This window comes from Dromiciops gliroides, chromosome 4, assembly GCF_019393635.1.
Source record: "Dromiciops gliroides isolate mDroGli1 chromosome 4, mDroGli1.pri, whole genome shotgun sequence".
NCBI lineage: Eukaryota > Metazoa > Chordata > Mammalia > Microbiotheria > Microbiotheriidae > Dromiciops > Dromiciops gliroides.
In genome coordinates, this window is record NC_057864.1 from 277474523 (window position 1) to 277490300 (window position 15778).

Below are 15778 nucleotides of genomic sequence, written 5' to 3' on the forward strand. Positions count from 1 at the left end.
ATGTAGGATAGTTGCTTCAGCCTTTCCAAAGAACCATCTTTCTTAAAAAAAAACATGAATACTAACAAATGAGGTGATTGTACTACTACAAATAAAAACTATTTTAACCAAGTGACATTATATTTTGTGTTAAATGTTGATAGGTTAAGCACTGCCATTGTATGGCAAGTGTAAATATTCTTGGGCTCCTTTAAACTTTTTTCAATATTATGTTAACTTTTTTTTAAACACTTTGGGGAAAAGTTCCAATTGAACCTTGGTGAAACAAATGAACAAAAAGTCATTTTTAAAATTAATTTATTTTTTACATCTTCGGAGTTGTCATGAAATTATTTCACGTGATAACATTTCAAATTAATTTTGAGGCCACAATTGTAATCCAACAGTTACGTACAATGGTTTTTCCATTCAAAATGCACAAGATCATGTTCAAACAACATATTAAAGGGGCTCAATTTTCCTTTTGGTCCTGATCCTGACACTATTAAATTTTTTTCTTAATGTTTTTTTTTTGGTGAGGCAATTGGGGTTAAGTGATTTGCCCAGGGTCACACAGCTAGCAAGTGCCAAATGTCTGAGGCCGGATTTGAACTCAGGTCCTCCTGAATCCAGGGCCAGTGCTCTATCCACTGCACCACCTAGCTGCCCCCACTATTAAATTTTAATGACCATTAATCAACATTCCACTATACATCTCTCAGGATGAAAAGGGACAGCCAAATTATTTCAGGAGTGGTGACTGGAGTTGAATGACATTTTAAAATTTTGTTGATGGAAATTACTCAATGTATGTTAGGCTTAAGTGTTTTGAAAATAAAAGTCTAAATGTTGACATCATGTTCTCCAGTGCAAATGGTATTCAGTTCAGTCAATAATTAATAATGTTTGGTCTACATATTCATTACGCACTGTTTCACAATTATTTTCAATATTTCTAGCTAGTTCATTTTATTTTTGGAGAAAATGGATTTCCTAATTTCATACCAGTGGCAGCATTTTCAGCAAGTAAACAATAACTATTTCAGAGTTTCAGAAACTGTGAGGTCAACAATCAATGGTATTCTCATTATACACTGAAATGTTCACTTAAAATAGTACAACACTTTTAAGTGGGAGAATTAACTCCTAAGGCCAATTTACTATTTTGAGATCTAAAAAAATCATGATTCCTAAAATTCATAGGCACAATGGAGTACATTAATGAGAGAAATTTCTCTTTCAGCACTAAATTGCCCAGCTTCTAAAAGACAACCAAATATTTTTCATCCCATAAATATGGAATATCACTCATCCTCTTTTTGTATTATTTTGTATTTTAGTTTTTCCAAAATACAAGTGTGCTAAAAATTTGGAGTAGATAAAAAATAGCCCATTTGAATGAGGTTTCACTTAAATTATTTTGCCCTATAAAGGCCATTCTGTATGCTATTTAACCAGTAGACAGACTATTCCTGACAAGGAAAATGAGTACCTGAGGAACTCTCAAATATGGCAATTTTTCCTCAGCATGTCAGCATGCTAAGAATTATTTTAATTTAAAAATTAAATTAGCAGCACAAATGTACAATAACCTGGAACCTGAAAAGGGCTGTTTTATTATCTGTGCTTTAATTTGAAGTTTTAAAATAAACTAATCAAAATATGTTAAAGATTTTAAAGCTCAATTAAATTGGGAAATGTCTTCACAATCTGATTTAAGCAGTTTTTATCCTACTACAAAATTGAAGCCAAGATTACATTTTGAAGTCATGACTGATAAAGTATGACAAAAGTACAGTAGTACAAATGAATGTTCTTCTGTTTTTGTAAAAAGAATTAAAATACATAAAATCCTATTACAAAAAGACTATTGATAAACTGGAACCCTCATCAGCATGTGCATTTAATATATAGCAGAGTAAAAAAAGAATATATATATTCAATTGCTACCTGAAATAAATTCAATGATGTTTTCATGTGTATGTGTACATATATTTCCCACACACAAAAAAAGACTGATTTAAGAAATTATATAAGGAAAGACAAAACACTGTAGCAAATATGAAATGTTTAATGTTGGGGACTGAGGTTTTCTTCAATGTATGTCCCACTGCCAGCAATGGGCTATATATTATTGACAACTGCCATCAAAAGAATTAAGTATTTTATATTACTATGCTAATAGCTATAACTCCAGATTATTTTAGTGTTTGTAGAGCAAATAACCACATGGCATAGGATGCCCTTGAAACTTCCAAACTGTCAGTCTAGGATTTCATTGGTTTTAGGAAAGAGGTGTCAAACTCTAATAGAAAAGAATCCCTGGCTGGCTGCATACTGAATTAGAAAACCACAAATTAACATTTTCTGTGTTTTGTTATGTTTTTATTTGTAAATATCCCAATAACATTTTGATCTGTTCAGAGTGCAGTGGGGGAGGAAGCCCATCCCTAGAATATTGCAGGCAGAGTCTGACACTTCCAGTTTAGGGAATTCCTAGCTGGCAAAGACCCTCTATTAAAGCAGGTCAGTCACTGCTCTGTAATCTGCGGTCTCAGAGAAATGCCTGGGGCCTTAAGAGGTTAAATGATTTGCTGAAAGTCACAGAGTCAACTTGTGGCAGAAACAAGACAAACTGAGACCTTCAAGACTCCAAGGCTAGTCTGTTGCCTTAAAATATCAAACACACCATATGAAAACCTGGGATAGTAAGTTCTCTTTAAAAATAACAAACAAACAAAAAACCCTCAAATACTAAGTACAAGTAAATGTAAAATGATTTCATGACATTTATATTTTTCAAGAAACCTTCTTTCCCAGTACCATTGTAGAATCCTATAACATTTGACTATGTTAAAATGGTATACAGAGAGAGTAAACAAGCCTCTTAATATTTATCATTAATTTATAATGACAAATATTAATAGGATATATACATTATATAAGTAAAGAATCTCTACTCACAATTTTTATACTCTGGCACTTATGCTTACAATATTAAAATATTTCTTAAAGGAAATTATTTTTGCATTTTCTGCCAATAGAGCTTTCCAGAAGAAAGGTGCTATATCAATTTGAGATTTATTATAGAAATTCTTAGGGGATAAGCTTAAAACATCTTACAAATTGTGTAAACAAAGGGATGCTTCTGAGATGTTGGCCATTAAAAAACAATCTGTAAAAGAAAAACACACACCTTTTGTGGAATTAAAATTAAGATGAGGCTTATTTTTAAATAATGCTCATAAATTCAAAGTTTTCAATTTGGTGCTCAGCCAGTGGTTAAATATGCTAGATACAGCATATCACTTCAAAGAATCTTATGGATAACTGCAGATATGGATGAATCCTAATACTCTGCCAATGTGTGATGGTATAAGTGTATCACTATTACAGATGACTATATGAAAAATTTAGTTATTACATATGCTTAGCCTGAAATAAGCTCAGTAACTACTTAAGTATATGTTCCCCTTTATTCAACTTTTTAGTCTGAACAACTTTTTAAAACATCATGAATCAATAAAAAGTAAGACAGTTGAAGCTTTTCCCTCAAGAAAATATATATGTCTTTTTTTTGGCACAATGAATTTTTAAACCCAAGTACAGGAAGAAGGATTTTATCTTGCAAAGTATAGGCTTGGAATTTCTCACTTGAAATGAACAGCTGTGTGTGTGTAGCAGTAGTAATAGTGTTTTATTCATGTTGGTCAGAAACTTAGTGTCCTTAGTAAAATGCTGTACTTACATTCAGCTTAACTTTAGTACCAGATATCTCCATGCATACCTCTGATAACATTCACATATTATACAGATATTGCACAAGTAAAGTTGCCAATACACTAATACTGTCTGGGCAAGATTTTAAATTTGCCCCATAGTATTATTTTAATCACAGGTGTTCAAGATCCAATACTACTCTTCCCTAAAGGCTGACTGATCAATTCCATTAAAAGAATGCTGCTTCATTTGGTCCATACGTAATATGATGATCTGTACCAATGTTTATTATGCATTGTGTTTTTAATATCCTTTAAAATTCAGCAAAAACCTGTTTTCATGTTTTTAAAATGTTTCTTCAAACAGGAGACGCATCGTCTAATTATGTGTGTGTGTGTTTATGTGTGTATATATATATATAATATATAAAAAATTAAAATAAGTGCACAGGGGTAGCAATGATTCCAATTTTGCCACCAGAGGTCTCCCTGTACACATTAAAGAACAATGCCACAACAATATTTAGGTTCACCATCTATCAGAGATCCAGTAGGTGCAAAGTCTGCTAGAAAACACAATTAACATACCATTACAGCTGGCTGTATTCCTTAATTGCACAGCTTGATCCAATTTCTGTTAATTCTTCCCTTTCTTCCCTCCCTTTCCCCCCCTCACCCTCAAATGGCTTTAGGGTATACTGCAGCTGCTAAAAGGGCTTCTGTTTTTCTTCGTTCTCTGTTTGTTAGGTCTAAGATTGATGACATCTCCACCATTAAGTGTGCTAGAATTCTGGCCAGAGTGACTTCCACCAGCTGTATTAAAGACACCTATATAAATTGAAGGGAAAATGCACAGATTATTCTGGGTCAGCTAGGCAAGCATACTCATCATCTGACTAAAAAAACCTAAGACGATTATTAGTAATAAGTAATTGTATTTTCAAAAATACTAATTCTCATGCTCTTAATTATCTGTTCTATCTCAAAATTTCAGGTGCTATTTTTGAAGGGAAACTGGTAACATTAAAATATATTTGGAGAGTTTAACTTTAAAAGATGTTATCAATAGTTTCTGTTTTTAACTTTCATTTGAACATTAATAAAGAATATTATAGATCTAAAACTTGGTTTTAATATAAACTATTTCAACAGAAACTAACAAGTGTAAACAAAATTGCTTACATAACATGTACATGATAGGAAATTGAGGGGCATAGACAGAAGAAAAAAATTCAAGTGGCCTAACTTCCAATGTCTTAAATAAAATAACTTTTAAAAAGTTAAGCTATCTCACACACCTCTACTAGTCTTCACATTTCAAATGTATTAAGAAATTAGAAGAAATAAAATCCAGCTAATTGTTTTTTTATATATATATATATATATCTTACATTTAACTATCACAAAGTTTATACTTTGCTATTTACATTTTGCAAAGGAAAAATTAGTATATTTTGAAAAGAAGGTAAATGGTTATTTAAGTGATGAAATAATAGGATGGAAAATAAGGTCATTAAACTTAATATTTCATGTTTAGCACTTACCAATTTTGTTACTACTTGTATGAATTAATTCTGGGTCTTCAGCTATTTGTTGTTTGAGTTTCTGAAGATATTTGTCTGCTAAATATTTAAAAACTAAAATGCAAAAAACATTTATTCAGTCAATAAGATTGTGTAAATAAAATATTTCACATTTACAATAACGATATTGCAGTCAGCAGTGAAGTAGTTGTAGAAAAAGGGACACACCAATTCACTTTTGGTGAAGTGGTGAATAGGTCAAACCATTGTGGGAAGCAATTTGGAATTATACAAAGAGAATAAAATGGTCATATAATTTGACCAAGTGGTTCTACTGTTAAGCATGTATTTTGTTGTTCAGTTGTGTCTGACTTTTCATGACCCTGTGGACCATAATGTCCATGGGGTTTTCTTGGCAAAGATAGTAGAGTGGTTTGCCATTTCCTTCTCCAGTAGATCAAGGCAAACAGGTTAAGTGACTTCCCAAGCTCACAGAGCTTGTAAGTGTTTGGAGTCAGATCTGAATTCAAGTCTTCTTGACTCCAAGCACTCTATCCACTGAGCCACCTAGCTTATGTATACTAAGGACATTAATGACAAAAAGAAAGACCCACATACATACCAAAATATTTATGGTTGCACTTTTTGTGGTAGTAAAGAACTAGAAATAAAGTAAATACCCATTTGATTAAATTAGGGAATGGCCACAAATATTGTGGTCCATGAATGTAATGAAATATTATTATGCTCTAAGAAATTATAAATGTATTGAATGCAGTGAAGCATGGAAAAACAGTGCCATATAACAGTATGTACAATAACAGCAAATCAATGCTGAAAAAAAAATGACCAAACTTAGAAAAGAGATTTGAGAAGACACTCTCTCACCCCTGACTTCTTTGCAGAAGCTGGGTATACACCAACCATGTGACCCTGAGAAAAATCACCTTTTACTGTTCTGGGAAACAAAGGCTGTAAGTCACAGACAAGATGCCAATCTCCAATGAACAATCATTCCTCACGAGATATTCTTAGCTTAGTAAAATCTCAGGTCCTTACAGGTAACCTGGTGGCACAATGGATAGTAGGCTGAGTCTGGACTCTGGAAGACCTGAGTTCAAATCCAGCCTCAGACACTATCTATTTGTGTGACCCCTGGCAAGTCACTTAATCCGTCTCAGTTTCCTCAACTGTAAAACAAGGATAATAATAGCATCTACCTCCCAGGGTGGTTATAAGAATCAAATGATATAAGAATTGTAAAGCACTTAGCACAATGCTTGGCACATAGTAACTGCTTCCTTCTTATCGCTATTTCTTGAGACATATTGTAGAGAGTTAATATAGTATAGGGGATAGAACACTGGACTTGGGAGTCAAGAAAAACCTGAGTATTTTTAAATCCTTTCTTTGACACTAAGCAAGTTACTTCAATTCTGTGAGCCTCGGTTTCCTCATATATAAAATGGGGGAATTGGATTTGATAACTTGAGGTGCCTTTCAGCTCTAAATATATGATTCTGTCATAATTTATTAAACTAGGGCGCTGTTAATATGAGTGCAAGCTTAATATAAGTGAATATCTCTGTACTTTGCCTGTGTGGGCATTGAAATTTGCCTCAGGCTCCACAATCGGAACTTCCCCTCTCCCTGGGCACCCCTGCCCCCCCTGTGCGGACAAACCCCAGGCAGACAAAACTCCAGGCCACAGGTGTGGCCATGCACACAGCAGGGAGGCACATGAAAACCCTCAGAGACGCTGGGGTTTACTTCACCCAGCCTCCAGCTCTGCCCGGGAGCACAGGCTCGTGCAACTCGGGGGGTGACCAGTTTTCGCCTGAGAGCACGTTAATAAAAAGGGGGGCAGACAAGACAAAGGGGGAGATGGTACAAGGAGGTTGGCGGTCAGCACAGAGGGAGATGCTTGAGACGCCGGAGCACTAGGAGAACAGAAGGATAGTTCAGTGAGAGAGAAACACAGGGGTTCAGTGTGGCAGTACAGAGAGGAAAATTAGAGGGTATCGGGGGGTCAACAAAGTGAAAGGGGCAGTGAAAACAGAGTTGGAGAGAAGGAGTGAAAGCTGGAAAAAGCTGGAGCATACCCTAAGTCAAGAGGCAGCAAGGCCATCATTATATTAAAAGCAGACTGGTCATATAATTTGCATTTCTTTACTTTTATCTTTTAAATTGATTTTTTATAAATAAACTCTGGCATTGATTATTTAATTAAGAGGGCTTCTTAATCATTTGCTTATCAATTTGGGAGCAGTGTAGAGAACTTTATAAATGGCCCATATTAAATTAATAGCAGTCAGATAGCCAGCCAGTCAACAGTCCCCAGATTAGTCCTCCAGCCATATTAGTACCCCCAAATTAGCCCTAGTCAGTTAAAAATACTTCCACATTTGAATGGCAAATGCGGCAGGACTTACAGACCAATTATAATTTTTCTTATAATCATAATTTTTCATATAAGTACAGTTATATAATTTTCAGGTTAGTAGATATAATTATAGGTATAGTTTTTTTACACCTGGGTCAAACTACTCCTGGAGATTTAGAAGGAAGTGATCCAGAAGAAGATAATCATGGTCACCATCATGAAGTGAAGTATCTCTTGTTATGCAATTATTCCATATTATTAAGCAAGATCGCATAACAAATATTACTTTGAGGGTTATGAATTATTTCTTGATGTCCCTAAATACTTTCATTTCTTTAAAACAAAGAGATCCTAATTACGCTATATCTGTATGGAGTGTGGAATGTGGAGAGAAGAAGTATCAAGGAAAAGAGGGAACAGTGTCAAAAGCTACAGAGTTCAAGAAGATCAAGACTGAGAAAAGGTCATTAGATTTGGCAATTAAAAGATCACTGGTGGGGCAGCTAGATGATGCAGTGGATAGAGCACCGGCCCTGGAGTCAGGAGTACCTGAGTTCAAATCCGACCACAGACACTTAACACTTATTAGCTGTGTGACCCTGGGCAAGTCACTTAACCCCAACTGCCTCACTAAAAAAAAAAAAAAAAAAATCACTGGTAACTTTGGAGAGAGCAATTTCAGTTGAATGATGAGTTTATAAGCCAGACTATAGAGTTAAGAAGAGAGTGAGAAGAAACAAAGTAGAGGTACCTATTGTACATGGCAGACTCAAGAAGTTTAGCAACAGAAGGGAGCAGATTTCAGACAGAAAGAACATAGTAAATACACAGCATCTGTATCTTCTAATTCTATACAGTTTATGAGATTTCAGCAAATATCAGCAAGAGTTTTCATTTGAGTCTCCCACAAGCTACTCAGGATTATTATGAGTGTAATAGTTTTATGTTCAAGTGGGATTCTGCTGAATTAAACTCATTGTTAAACCCCCCCCCCAAAAAAAAAGGAGGGGGTAGAGATATGTGATGATAGCTAAAGGGAATGGATGAGTCAAGTGAAGTTTTTTTTTGTTTGGGATTTTTTTAGAGAAGTAGCCAATAAACAGGGGAAGACTGAAGAAAGGTGCGCATGGGGATTGATACAGAAAATCTGCTGAAGAAGATGGGATGGAAAAGGAGAGCTTGTTCATGTAGAGAAGTATACCTTGGCAAGAAGATGGACCAACTTTCATGTGAGATGGAGTGAAAGAAGAGTGAGATGTAGAAGGCATCTGGGTGATAATGAGATGAGAGGAGCTCTTGGAGAATGGTCTCAATTTTTTCCAAAAATATGAGATAAGGTTCTGAGCTTAGGGGGAGCTATGGAATATTTGAGGAGAGAGGAAAAGGTTTGGAAAATCTGCTATGGTAAATGGGATAGTGAGTTAATTTGGAAGGTAAAAAATAATTGCTTAGAAAAGAATGAGGGCTCGGTTGAGGTTATGTAACATAAATCTGTGGTGGACCTGGTCAGCATGGTTTCATGATTTTCTCTAGCTTTATTCAGCACCATATGTCTAGGCGCAAAGGTAGTGAATGAGGAATTAATCCCAGGCTGAGACTTGGCTGGGGAAGATTGGGAATAAGGAGGCAAGGGACACAAGAGAAGAGAACAGTCTAGAATTGAAATGGTTCATCAAGGGCTCAAAATGGGGGAGGAAAAGCGTAGGCTATTGAAGGGTTTATGACCTGGAAAAGAACTGGGGGGTTGAAGAAATGGAGGTAATAGTATGATGAAAAACAGAATTTGAGATTTCAAGGCAGAGGATGAAGAATAACAAAAGATTACAACCTGTTAAGAGATTTCAGATTTCATAAACATGGAAAATGGGTGCATTTGTGAGTGATGACAAAATCAAGGGTATAACCATCTTTGTGTGTGGCTGAGTTAGGGGTGGAGGAGTAGGTTATAGGAAATGAGTAAGCTGAGGAACTGTGAGGTTAGAATTTAGTATCAATGTTATTATGAAGGCTCCTAGTATGAGTGCAGTAGTTGAGGAAAAGAGAAAGACCGTGAGCCAGGTACTGAATTCTGAGGAAAGAAGAGGGTCCTAGAGATCAGTAGACAACAGTTACCAGTATTTTGTTTGGGTGGTAGATACAGATCCAGTGAAACAAGGGGAGGGTTACTGAGTGATGGTGCAGAGGGAGCAGCTGAAAGTGTCAATGGGGAGCTAGATCTATTCCAACTCCCTCACCTCAAGCAGTGAGTCAGAAGGAATGAGTGAAAGTGTAGATTGTGCTAGAAGGGAAGACTGTGTAATCAGGCAGTGGCCAGGTCTCAGTGAGACCTGGAAGAAGGAAGGAATGGGAAAGGAAAAAATTTAAGATGAAAGCAAGTTAGTTGTCTATAGAGGAATCATCATAGAGAACATAGTAGAAGGGAAGGGAGCTTTAGAGTGGGATATTGTGGGAGTTGGGATGAGGGGAATGGAATAAGGGATTAGCCAATGGATGACAAAGGACAGGGTTTGAATGATGACAGTCAGAGAGATGAGGAGGGTATGGCCTGGGTTGGGGGCGGAATTTTTAATTACTGAGGAATGAGTTCAGGTAGGTTTTCATTATCCAGAGATTTCAGAGGGAACATCTCTCAGGGGCAGTTTAGCCAAGGACAAGTACTGAGAGCTGAAGGAGGATCACACATTTAAAGCCCTCCAAAACCTATCTCCATCCTACTTTTCTAGGCTACTCACTATCCATTTTATAAACTCAATAGTTCAATCAGACTGACCCTTTTTCCTATTCCTCACACAGTTCCCTTGCCTCCATTGCTTTAGAGGATTCCATGTCTTAGAACTCTCAATTCTTTGAAAGCTTAAGTACCACTTTGTTCATATACCACTTTGTACATGAGCCCTTTCCTTATGTCCACAGCTTTAGAATCTATGCCCTCATCCTCTATATTTTTGTAAGTAATTTATACATTACAGAAGCAATCTGGCTTAGAAGGAAGTAGAGTCAACCTCTGAGTTAGGAAGATCTGGGTTTAAAATCCCACCACTGACACATACTCAGCAAGTCACTTAACTTCTTGGTGTCCCCAGGCAACTCATTAAAAGTATTAACTGCAGGGAAGGTGTTGATCCATATTAGCAGAGGGGTTTTCCTCATCAGAAATTCTTTATACTGATGAAATCACAGATCTGATTTAAAAAAAACTATTTTGCATATACTTATATATATTACACGTTTTTCCCCAAACATAATATATCTCCTTGTAGGGGCAGAAGCGGTTTCATTTTTGGTTTTGTATCCCCTGTGCCTAGCATGTAGTAGGATGTAAAGAATTAATTGTTATTTGAGGTTTTTATGCCTCAGTGTGCACTGGCCTGGGGTTCCACAAACCCCAGGGTGCTCCAACCCACTGGTTGTAGCTGTTGCCATGGTGCTGGCACCTCACGTCATTCAACCTCTTGCCAATGCCTACATGGGCCTGGCAAAATTATAATGATTGGAAGCCTAGTGAGGGTAAGTCATGTGACTGTCAGAGATGGCCATCCAATTGGCTGGGGGCTGTGGTGTTTCTGGGATTGGGGGAGAATTCGCCATTCTAGCTGGACAGCGACAGAAGCTCTGCTGTGTATTCTCAGCTGATTCCTGGGCGGTGCTATTTCTTCAGGTTGTATGATTTCCCTTTCCCATTTTATTCCTTTCCTTTGATCCTGCTGATCCTGTTTGTGTTGTTTTTTTTAAAGTTCATTCTTGTTAAAATAAATCCTGTTTTGGGGCAGCTAGGTGGTGCAGTAGATAGAGCACCAGCCCTGGAATCAGGAGTACCTGAGTTCAAAATCCAACCTCAGACACTTGACACTTACTAGCTGTGTGACCCTGGGCAAGTCACTTAATCCCAATTGCCTCACCAAAAAAAAAAAAAAAATACTGTTTTGAGGGAGGCTGCTGGTCTCCTTCCTTGCCCCAATATTGCGGCGAGCCGCTAGCTAACACTCCCCAATTAAAAACTGGTCCCCACAAGGAGGTCGTCAGATGCTTGCTAATTAAGCACTTAAACCCAACTTAAATATTTCTACCTCCAAGAAACCTTTCTTAATTTTTTAAAATACTAAATACTTTTCCAGGTTCAGTTCTCTTGTAGCAATTTATTTTGTACCTTTCTAATGTATTTATCATTTCATATTATGTATTATAGCTATGGATATATTAGCTATATCCATTTATGGGTAATTCTACTAAATTATGCTTACTGAAAGCAGGAGCCATGTTTTATCTAAACTCTGTATCTCACTCATTAACAGAGTCCTCTGTATATATTAGTTTTTAAATAAATGCTTATTGCACTATATTTTGTTTTTTTGCAGGGCAATGAGGTTTCAGTGATTTGCCCAGGGTCACACAGCTAGTTAAGTGTCAAGTGTCTGAGCTGGATTTGAACTCAGGTCCTCCTGAATCCAAGGCCAGTGCTTTATCCACTGCGCCATCTAGCTGCCCCCTATTGTACTATATTTTAAATTGCACAACAAGCCCCTGCCTGATGAGTTTAGGATATAAATGTAATTTCAATCTAGATACCAAATCTTTTCTACCCCACGCCCCCCCCCCCTTCCCCCAATCTGCATCTGCCATCAAATTGAATATCAGTTGGGATAGTTAACCTAGAAAAGTAAAGCCTTAGGGTTGAGGTGGGGTGGAATAGGACCTGAAGGGGTGGAGAGGATGTTAACAGTCTTGAAATATTTACAGCTAAGGTATACAAAACACCTGGGATAGGGCTTCAAAATTTTTTTTTTTTATAATTGCTTTGGTTAGAGTAGAAACTGGCATACATTTAATCCATTTCTTTAAGTATTTACACAACTGATATTCAGGATCTCAAAATGGACTTGCTCATAAGTATTTGATTTTAATTATGTGGAAACTGTCCAGATTGAAGACTAAATCTAGCCTAGAGACCTATCAAAGTGAAGGACAAGTTTAGGAATACATAATGGATCCACTATGTTAATTCTATTACTTTTTTGAATGCCATTTACTTATAAGAAATTAACATGGGAGTCAATGACCAAGTGGGTATTTATTACTTTCTCCTGGAATTTAAAGTAATTCAGTAATCTTTGGTACAAAAGTCCAAGAAAGGCACATCATCAGAAGAAATATATATCATGTACATTGCAACATGTATTTATATTATTATTCCACCACCAACTAAAGGAAACAACATTTGCTTTCAAATGTTGTTTAATGATATATGCTGCATGCTAACAACATAACTAAGGAAAAAATATATACTTATCAATCAAATCTGGTTTGTTTTAAAAAATAAAAGTAAATTTTCTTCTAAATAAACACCAAAATAAAAAAAAATAGGTCAATAAGATTATATGACAAAAACGTTTCATCCTTAATAATAATAATATACTTCCGGTTGGAGGGGTTGTGGAAAAAAGGGTACATTAATGAACAATGACAGGAAGGCTAAAACAGAACAGTAAGGCTCTACAATGAATTTTTTAAAAATCAATTTACCTTCAGTTACATTTAGGTCCTCTTTCACTGAAGCTCTGTAGAATCTTAACTTTAATCTTTTTGCCAACGCCTCAGCTTCTTCACTGCACATAAATTCAGAAAGGAAAATGCTTATCATTTTCTAATATGACTGTATTATTATTAAATTTATTTTTGTTGTTATTTAGTTATGTCTGACTCTTCATGACCCCATTTTGGGGGTTTTCTTGGAAAAGCTATTAGAATGGTTTGACATTCCCTTCTCCAGTTCATTTTACAGATGAGGAAACTAAGGCAAAAACAGGGTTAAGTAACTTGCCCAGGGTCACACAGCTAGTAAGCGTCTGAGGCTGGATTTGAACTCTAGCGCTGGCATTCTATTTGCTGTGCCACCTAGCTGTGTTATTAAATTTATACTACTTGATGAATATATCTTGGGGGAAATGACCAGACCAAGATCTTATTTTATTACTTAGATTTTAGAAGTTTGCTTTTTGAAACCCACATAAATGAAACTAATTGTGAAATTACACTTTTAGTGGTGGAGGTGGAAGATAACTGGAACAAAATTTTTAGTATTAACACCTTTCTTCACTCTTTGCTAGCCCTAAACAAAAGTTTATGTATAAGCCACTAAGTTCCATCCCCAACAGCAAACAATAATTCTACAAAGCCATCACTCTATATGTTTGTGACCCTAAAGTCATCATAGCTGGTATGGTTCCACTTTATGTGCAACTCTTACTAGAAATTCTTTCCACTCTGAAGAAGGGCAACAAACTAAATTCAAAGTTCCAGGCACAATTATTTCTTATACTCATTCTGGTCACAAAGCACACTGCTTGACAAAAGGCAAACTCAGCATCTTCATTATAATGCACACAAAGATACCAATGTGGACTTGCAATTTTTATTGTACTGGGAACTGTTTTAAAAGAAAACAAAGTCAGTATTTTTCAAGGTTTCAATAACCATAATTAAGTTATATCCTGCAAATCTATTTACTAGTAGGATGAAGCTATTTGCCAAATTCCATTTGTGGATTTGAATTCCGTAGTTCTAAATTGCGCAGAAAGATATCTTTATTTTTGTTAAACCTAAATTATTTATTATTTACTTTTTTATATGCTCATAGAGCTACAAGAGATTTCAGAGGCCATCTGGTCTCATGGGGGGGAGGGGGGGAGGGAGGTTGGGATAATGAGGGTTAAGTGACTTGCCCAGGGTCACACAGCTAGTGTCAAAGGCCACATTTGAACTCAGGTCCTCCTGAATCCAGGGCCAGTGCTTTATCCACTGCACCACCTAGTTGCTGAAAGATGTCTTAAAAAAATACAACCCTGTTTATTTATATAATGCTTTAGGGTGTGCTAAGTGCTTTACATATATTATTTTATTTGATCCTCAAAACAACTCTACGAGGTAAATAATAAAGGTATCACTATCTCTATTATTCAGCTAAGGAAACTGAGGCCAAGATGAAATGATTTGGTAACACATTTAGTAAGTGTTAGAGCAGAAATTCAATTTTTTCCACTAAACTATACTTACTGCTTCTTATTTACTTGCCAAACACTATAAACAATAAATGACTATTTGAGAATTAAAACATTTGAAAAAATATTTCAACATCCAGTAAAAGTATTATAGGATCTGTGGTATATAAAATGTCTTCAACCACTGAATGTGTATAATTATAATGAAAAAGTGTGGCCCAGAACAAGAACTGAGAAAATACAATTTTTTGCTTTCTTCTTTGCAGAAATGAGCACTATGGGTGTGAAACCATCATATACTTTCAGACTGTGATAGGTTGATTAATTCCGCTGAATTGCTTCTCCACCCCATGCCCTGGTTATTTGTTATAACCAATATAGCTCGACTGGGTAGAGGAGGGTCATCTTCAGAAATTAGGTTTGTATAAAAACAAAAGATATCAATACATTTTTAAAAATGTCTTCAACCTAAGGATATTAACTATATTATCCTTGTCTACTGGCAAATAGGGTGCTTGGCAAACCTTTAAGTATGATGTAAAGCCTTCTCTACTGAGGGCTCACAACCTTCCTGGGAACTTCATTTCCCATCAGCTGCTCAGCTTGGTTTTGACACCACAGAACAACATGCCCTTGTGTTGGGTACCCCTAGTGATCTCTCCCCACTCCTTTTATAGCTTCCTTTGGTATGTTACCTTCCTCCATTAGACTGTAAGCTCCTTGTTGGGGCAGGGGACTATATTTTACGTATTTGTATTCCCAGTGTTTAGCACAATCCCTGCACGTAGTAGGTGCTTAATAAATGTTTACTGAATAAAAACTAAAATTGCATATAAATGTGAGCTACTATATTTGAATCTCTGTAAAAAGGATTAAAAAAACAGATGTAAATCTTGAATGGCAAAGATCTCTTAAAATATACTTAATATTGCCCCCCCATTTTAATTCAGAATTAACATTTCTATGCAAACAATTCCTTTAAAGCAGCTTTCCTAAAGTTTTATAAGCCAAGTAATACCAATTTAATTAATGCTTAACTTCTGTAAAACTGAAAAAATAGCCATCTTACTTCTTTATACAAGAATCATCCAAGAGGTCAATCTTGTTCTGTACAAGTACTGTTGGGATATCTCCAACTTCTGTTACTACTTTCTCTCTCCAACTGGAAATTGCTTCAAA

At 36.0% G+C, this 15778-nt stretch overlaps 1 protein-coding gene across 1 annotated transcript in view; it reads right to left on the minus strand.

Annotated features, from left to right (window-relative positions):
* Positions 1 to 280: 280 nt before the first annotated feature.
* Positions 281 to 15778, minus strand: part of RAB23 (RAB23, member RAS oncogene family) — a 41334-nt gene continuing 25836 nt past the window's right edge. Inside the window, 4 exon segments of the mRNA XM_044002628.1 lie at positions 281 to 4526; positions 5243 to 5335; positions 13125 to 13207; positions 15669 to 15778. Of these exon segments, the coding sequence (XP_043858563.1) occupies positions 4387 to 4526; positions 5243 to 5335; positions 13125 to 13207; positions 15669 to 15778 (426 nt within the window). The 3' untranslated portion in view covers positions 281 to 4386.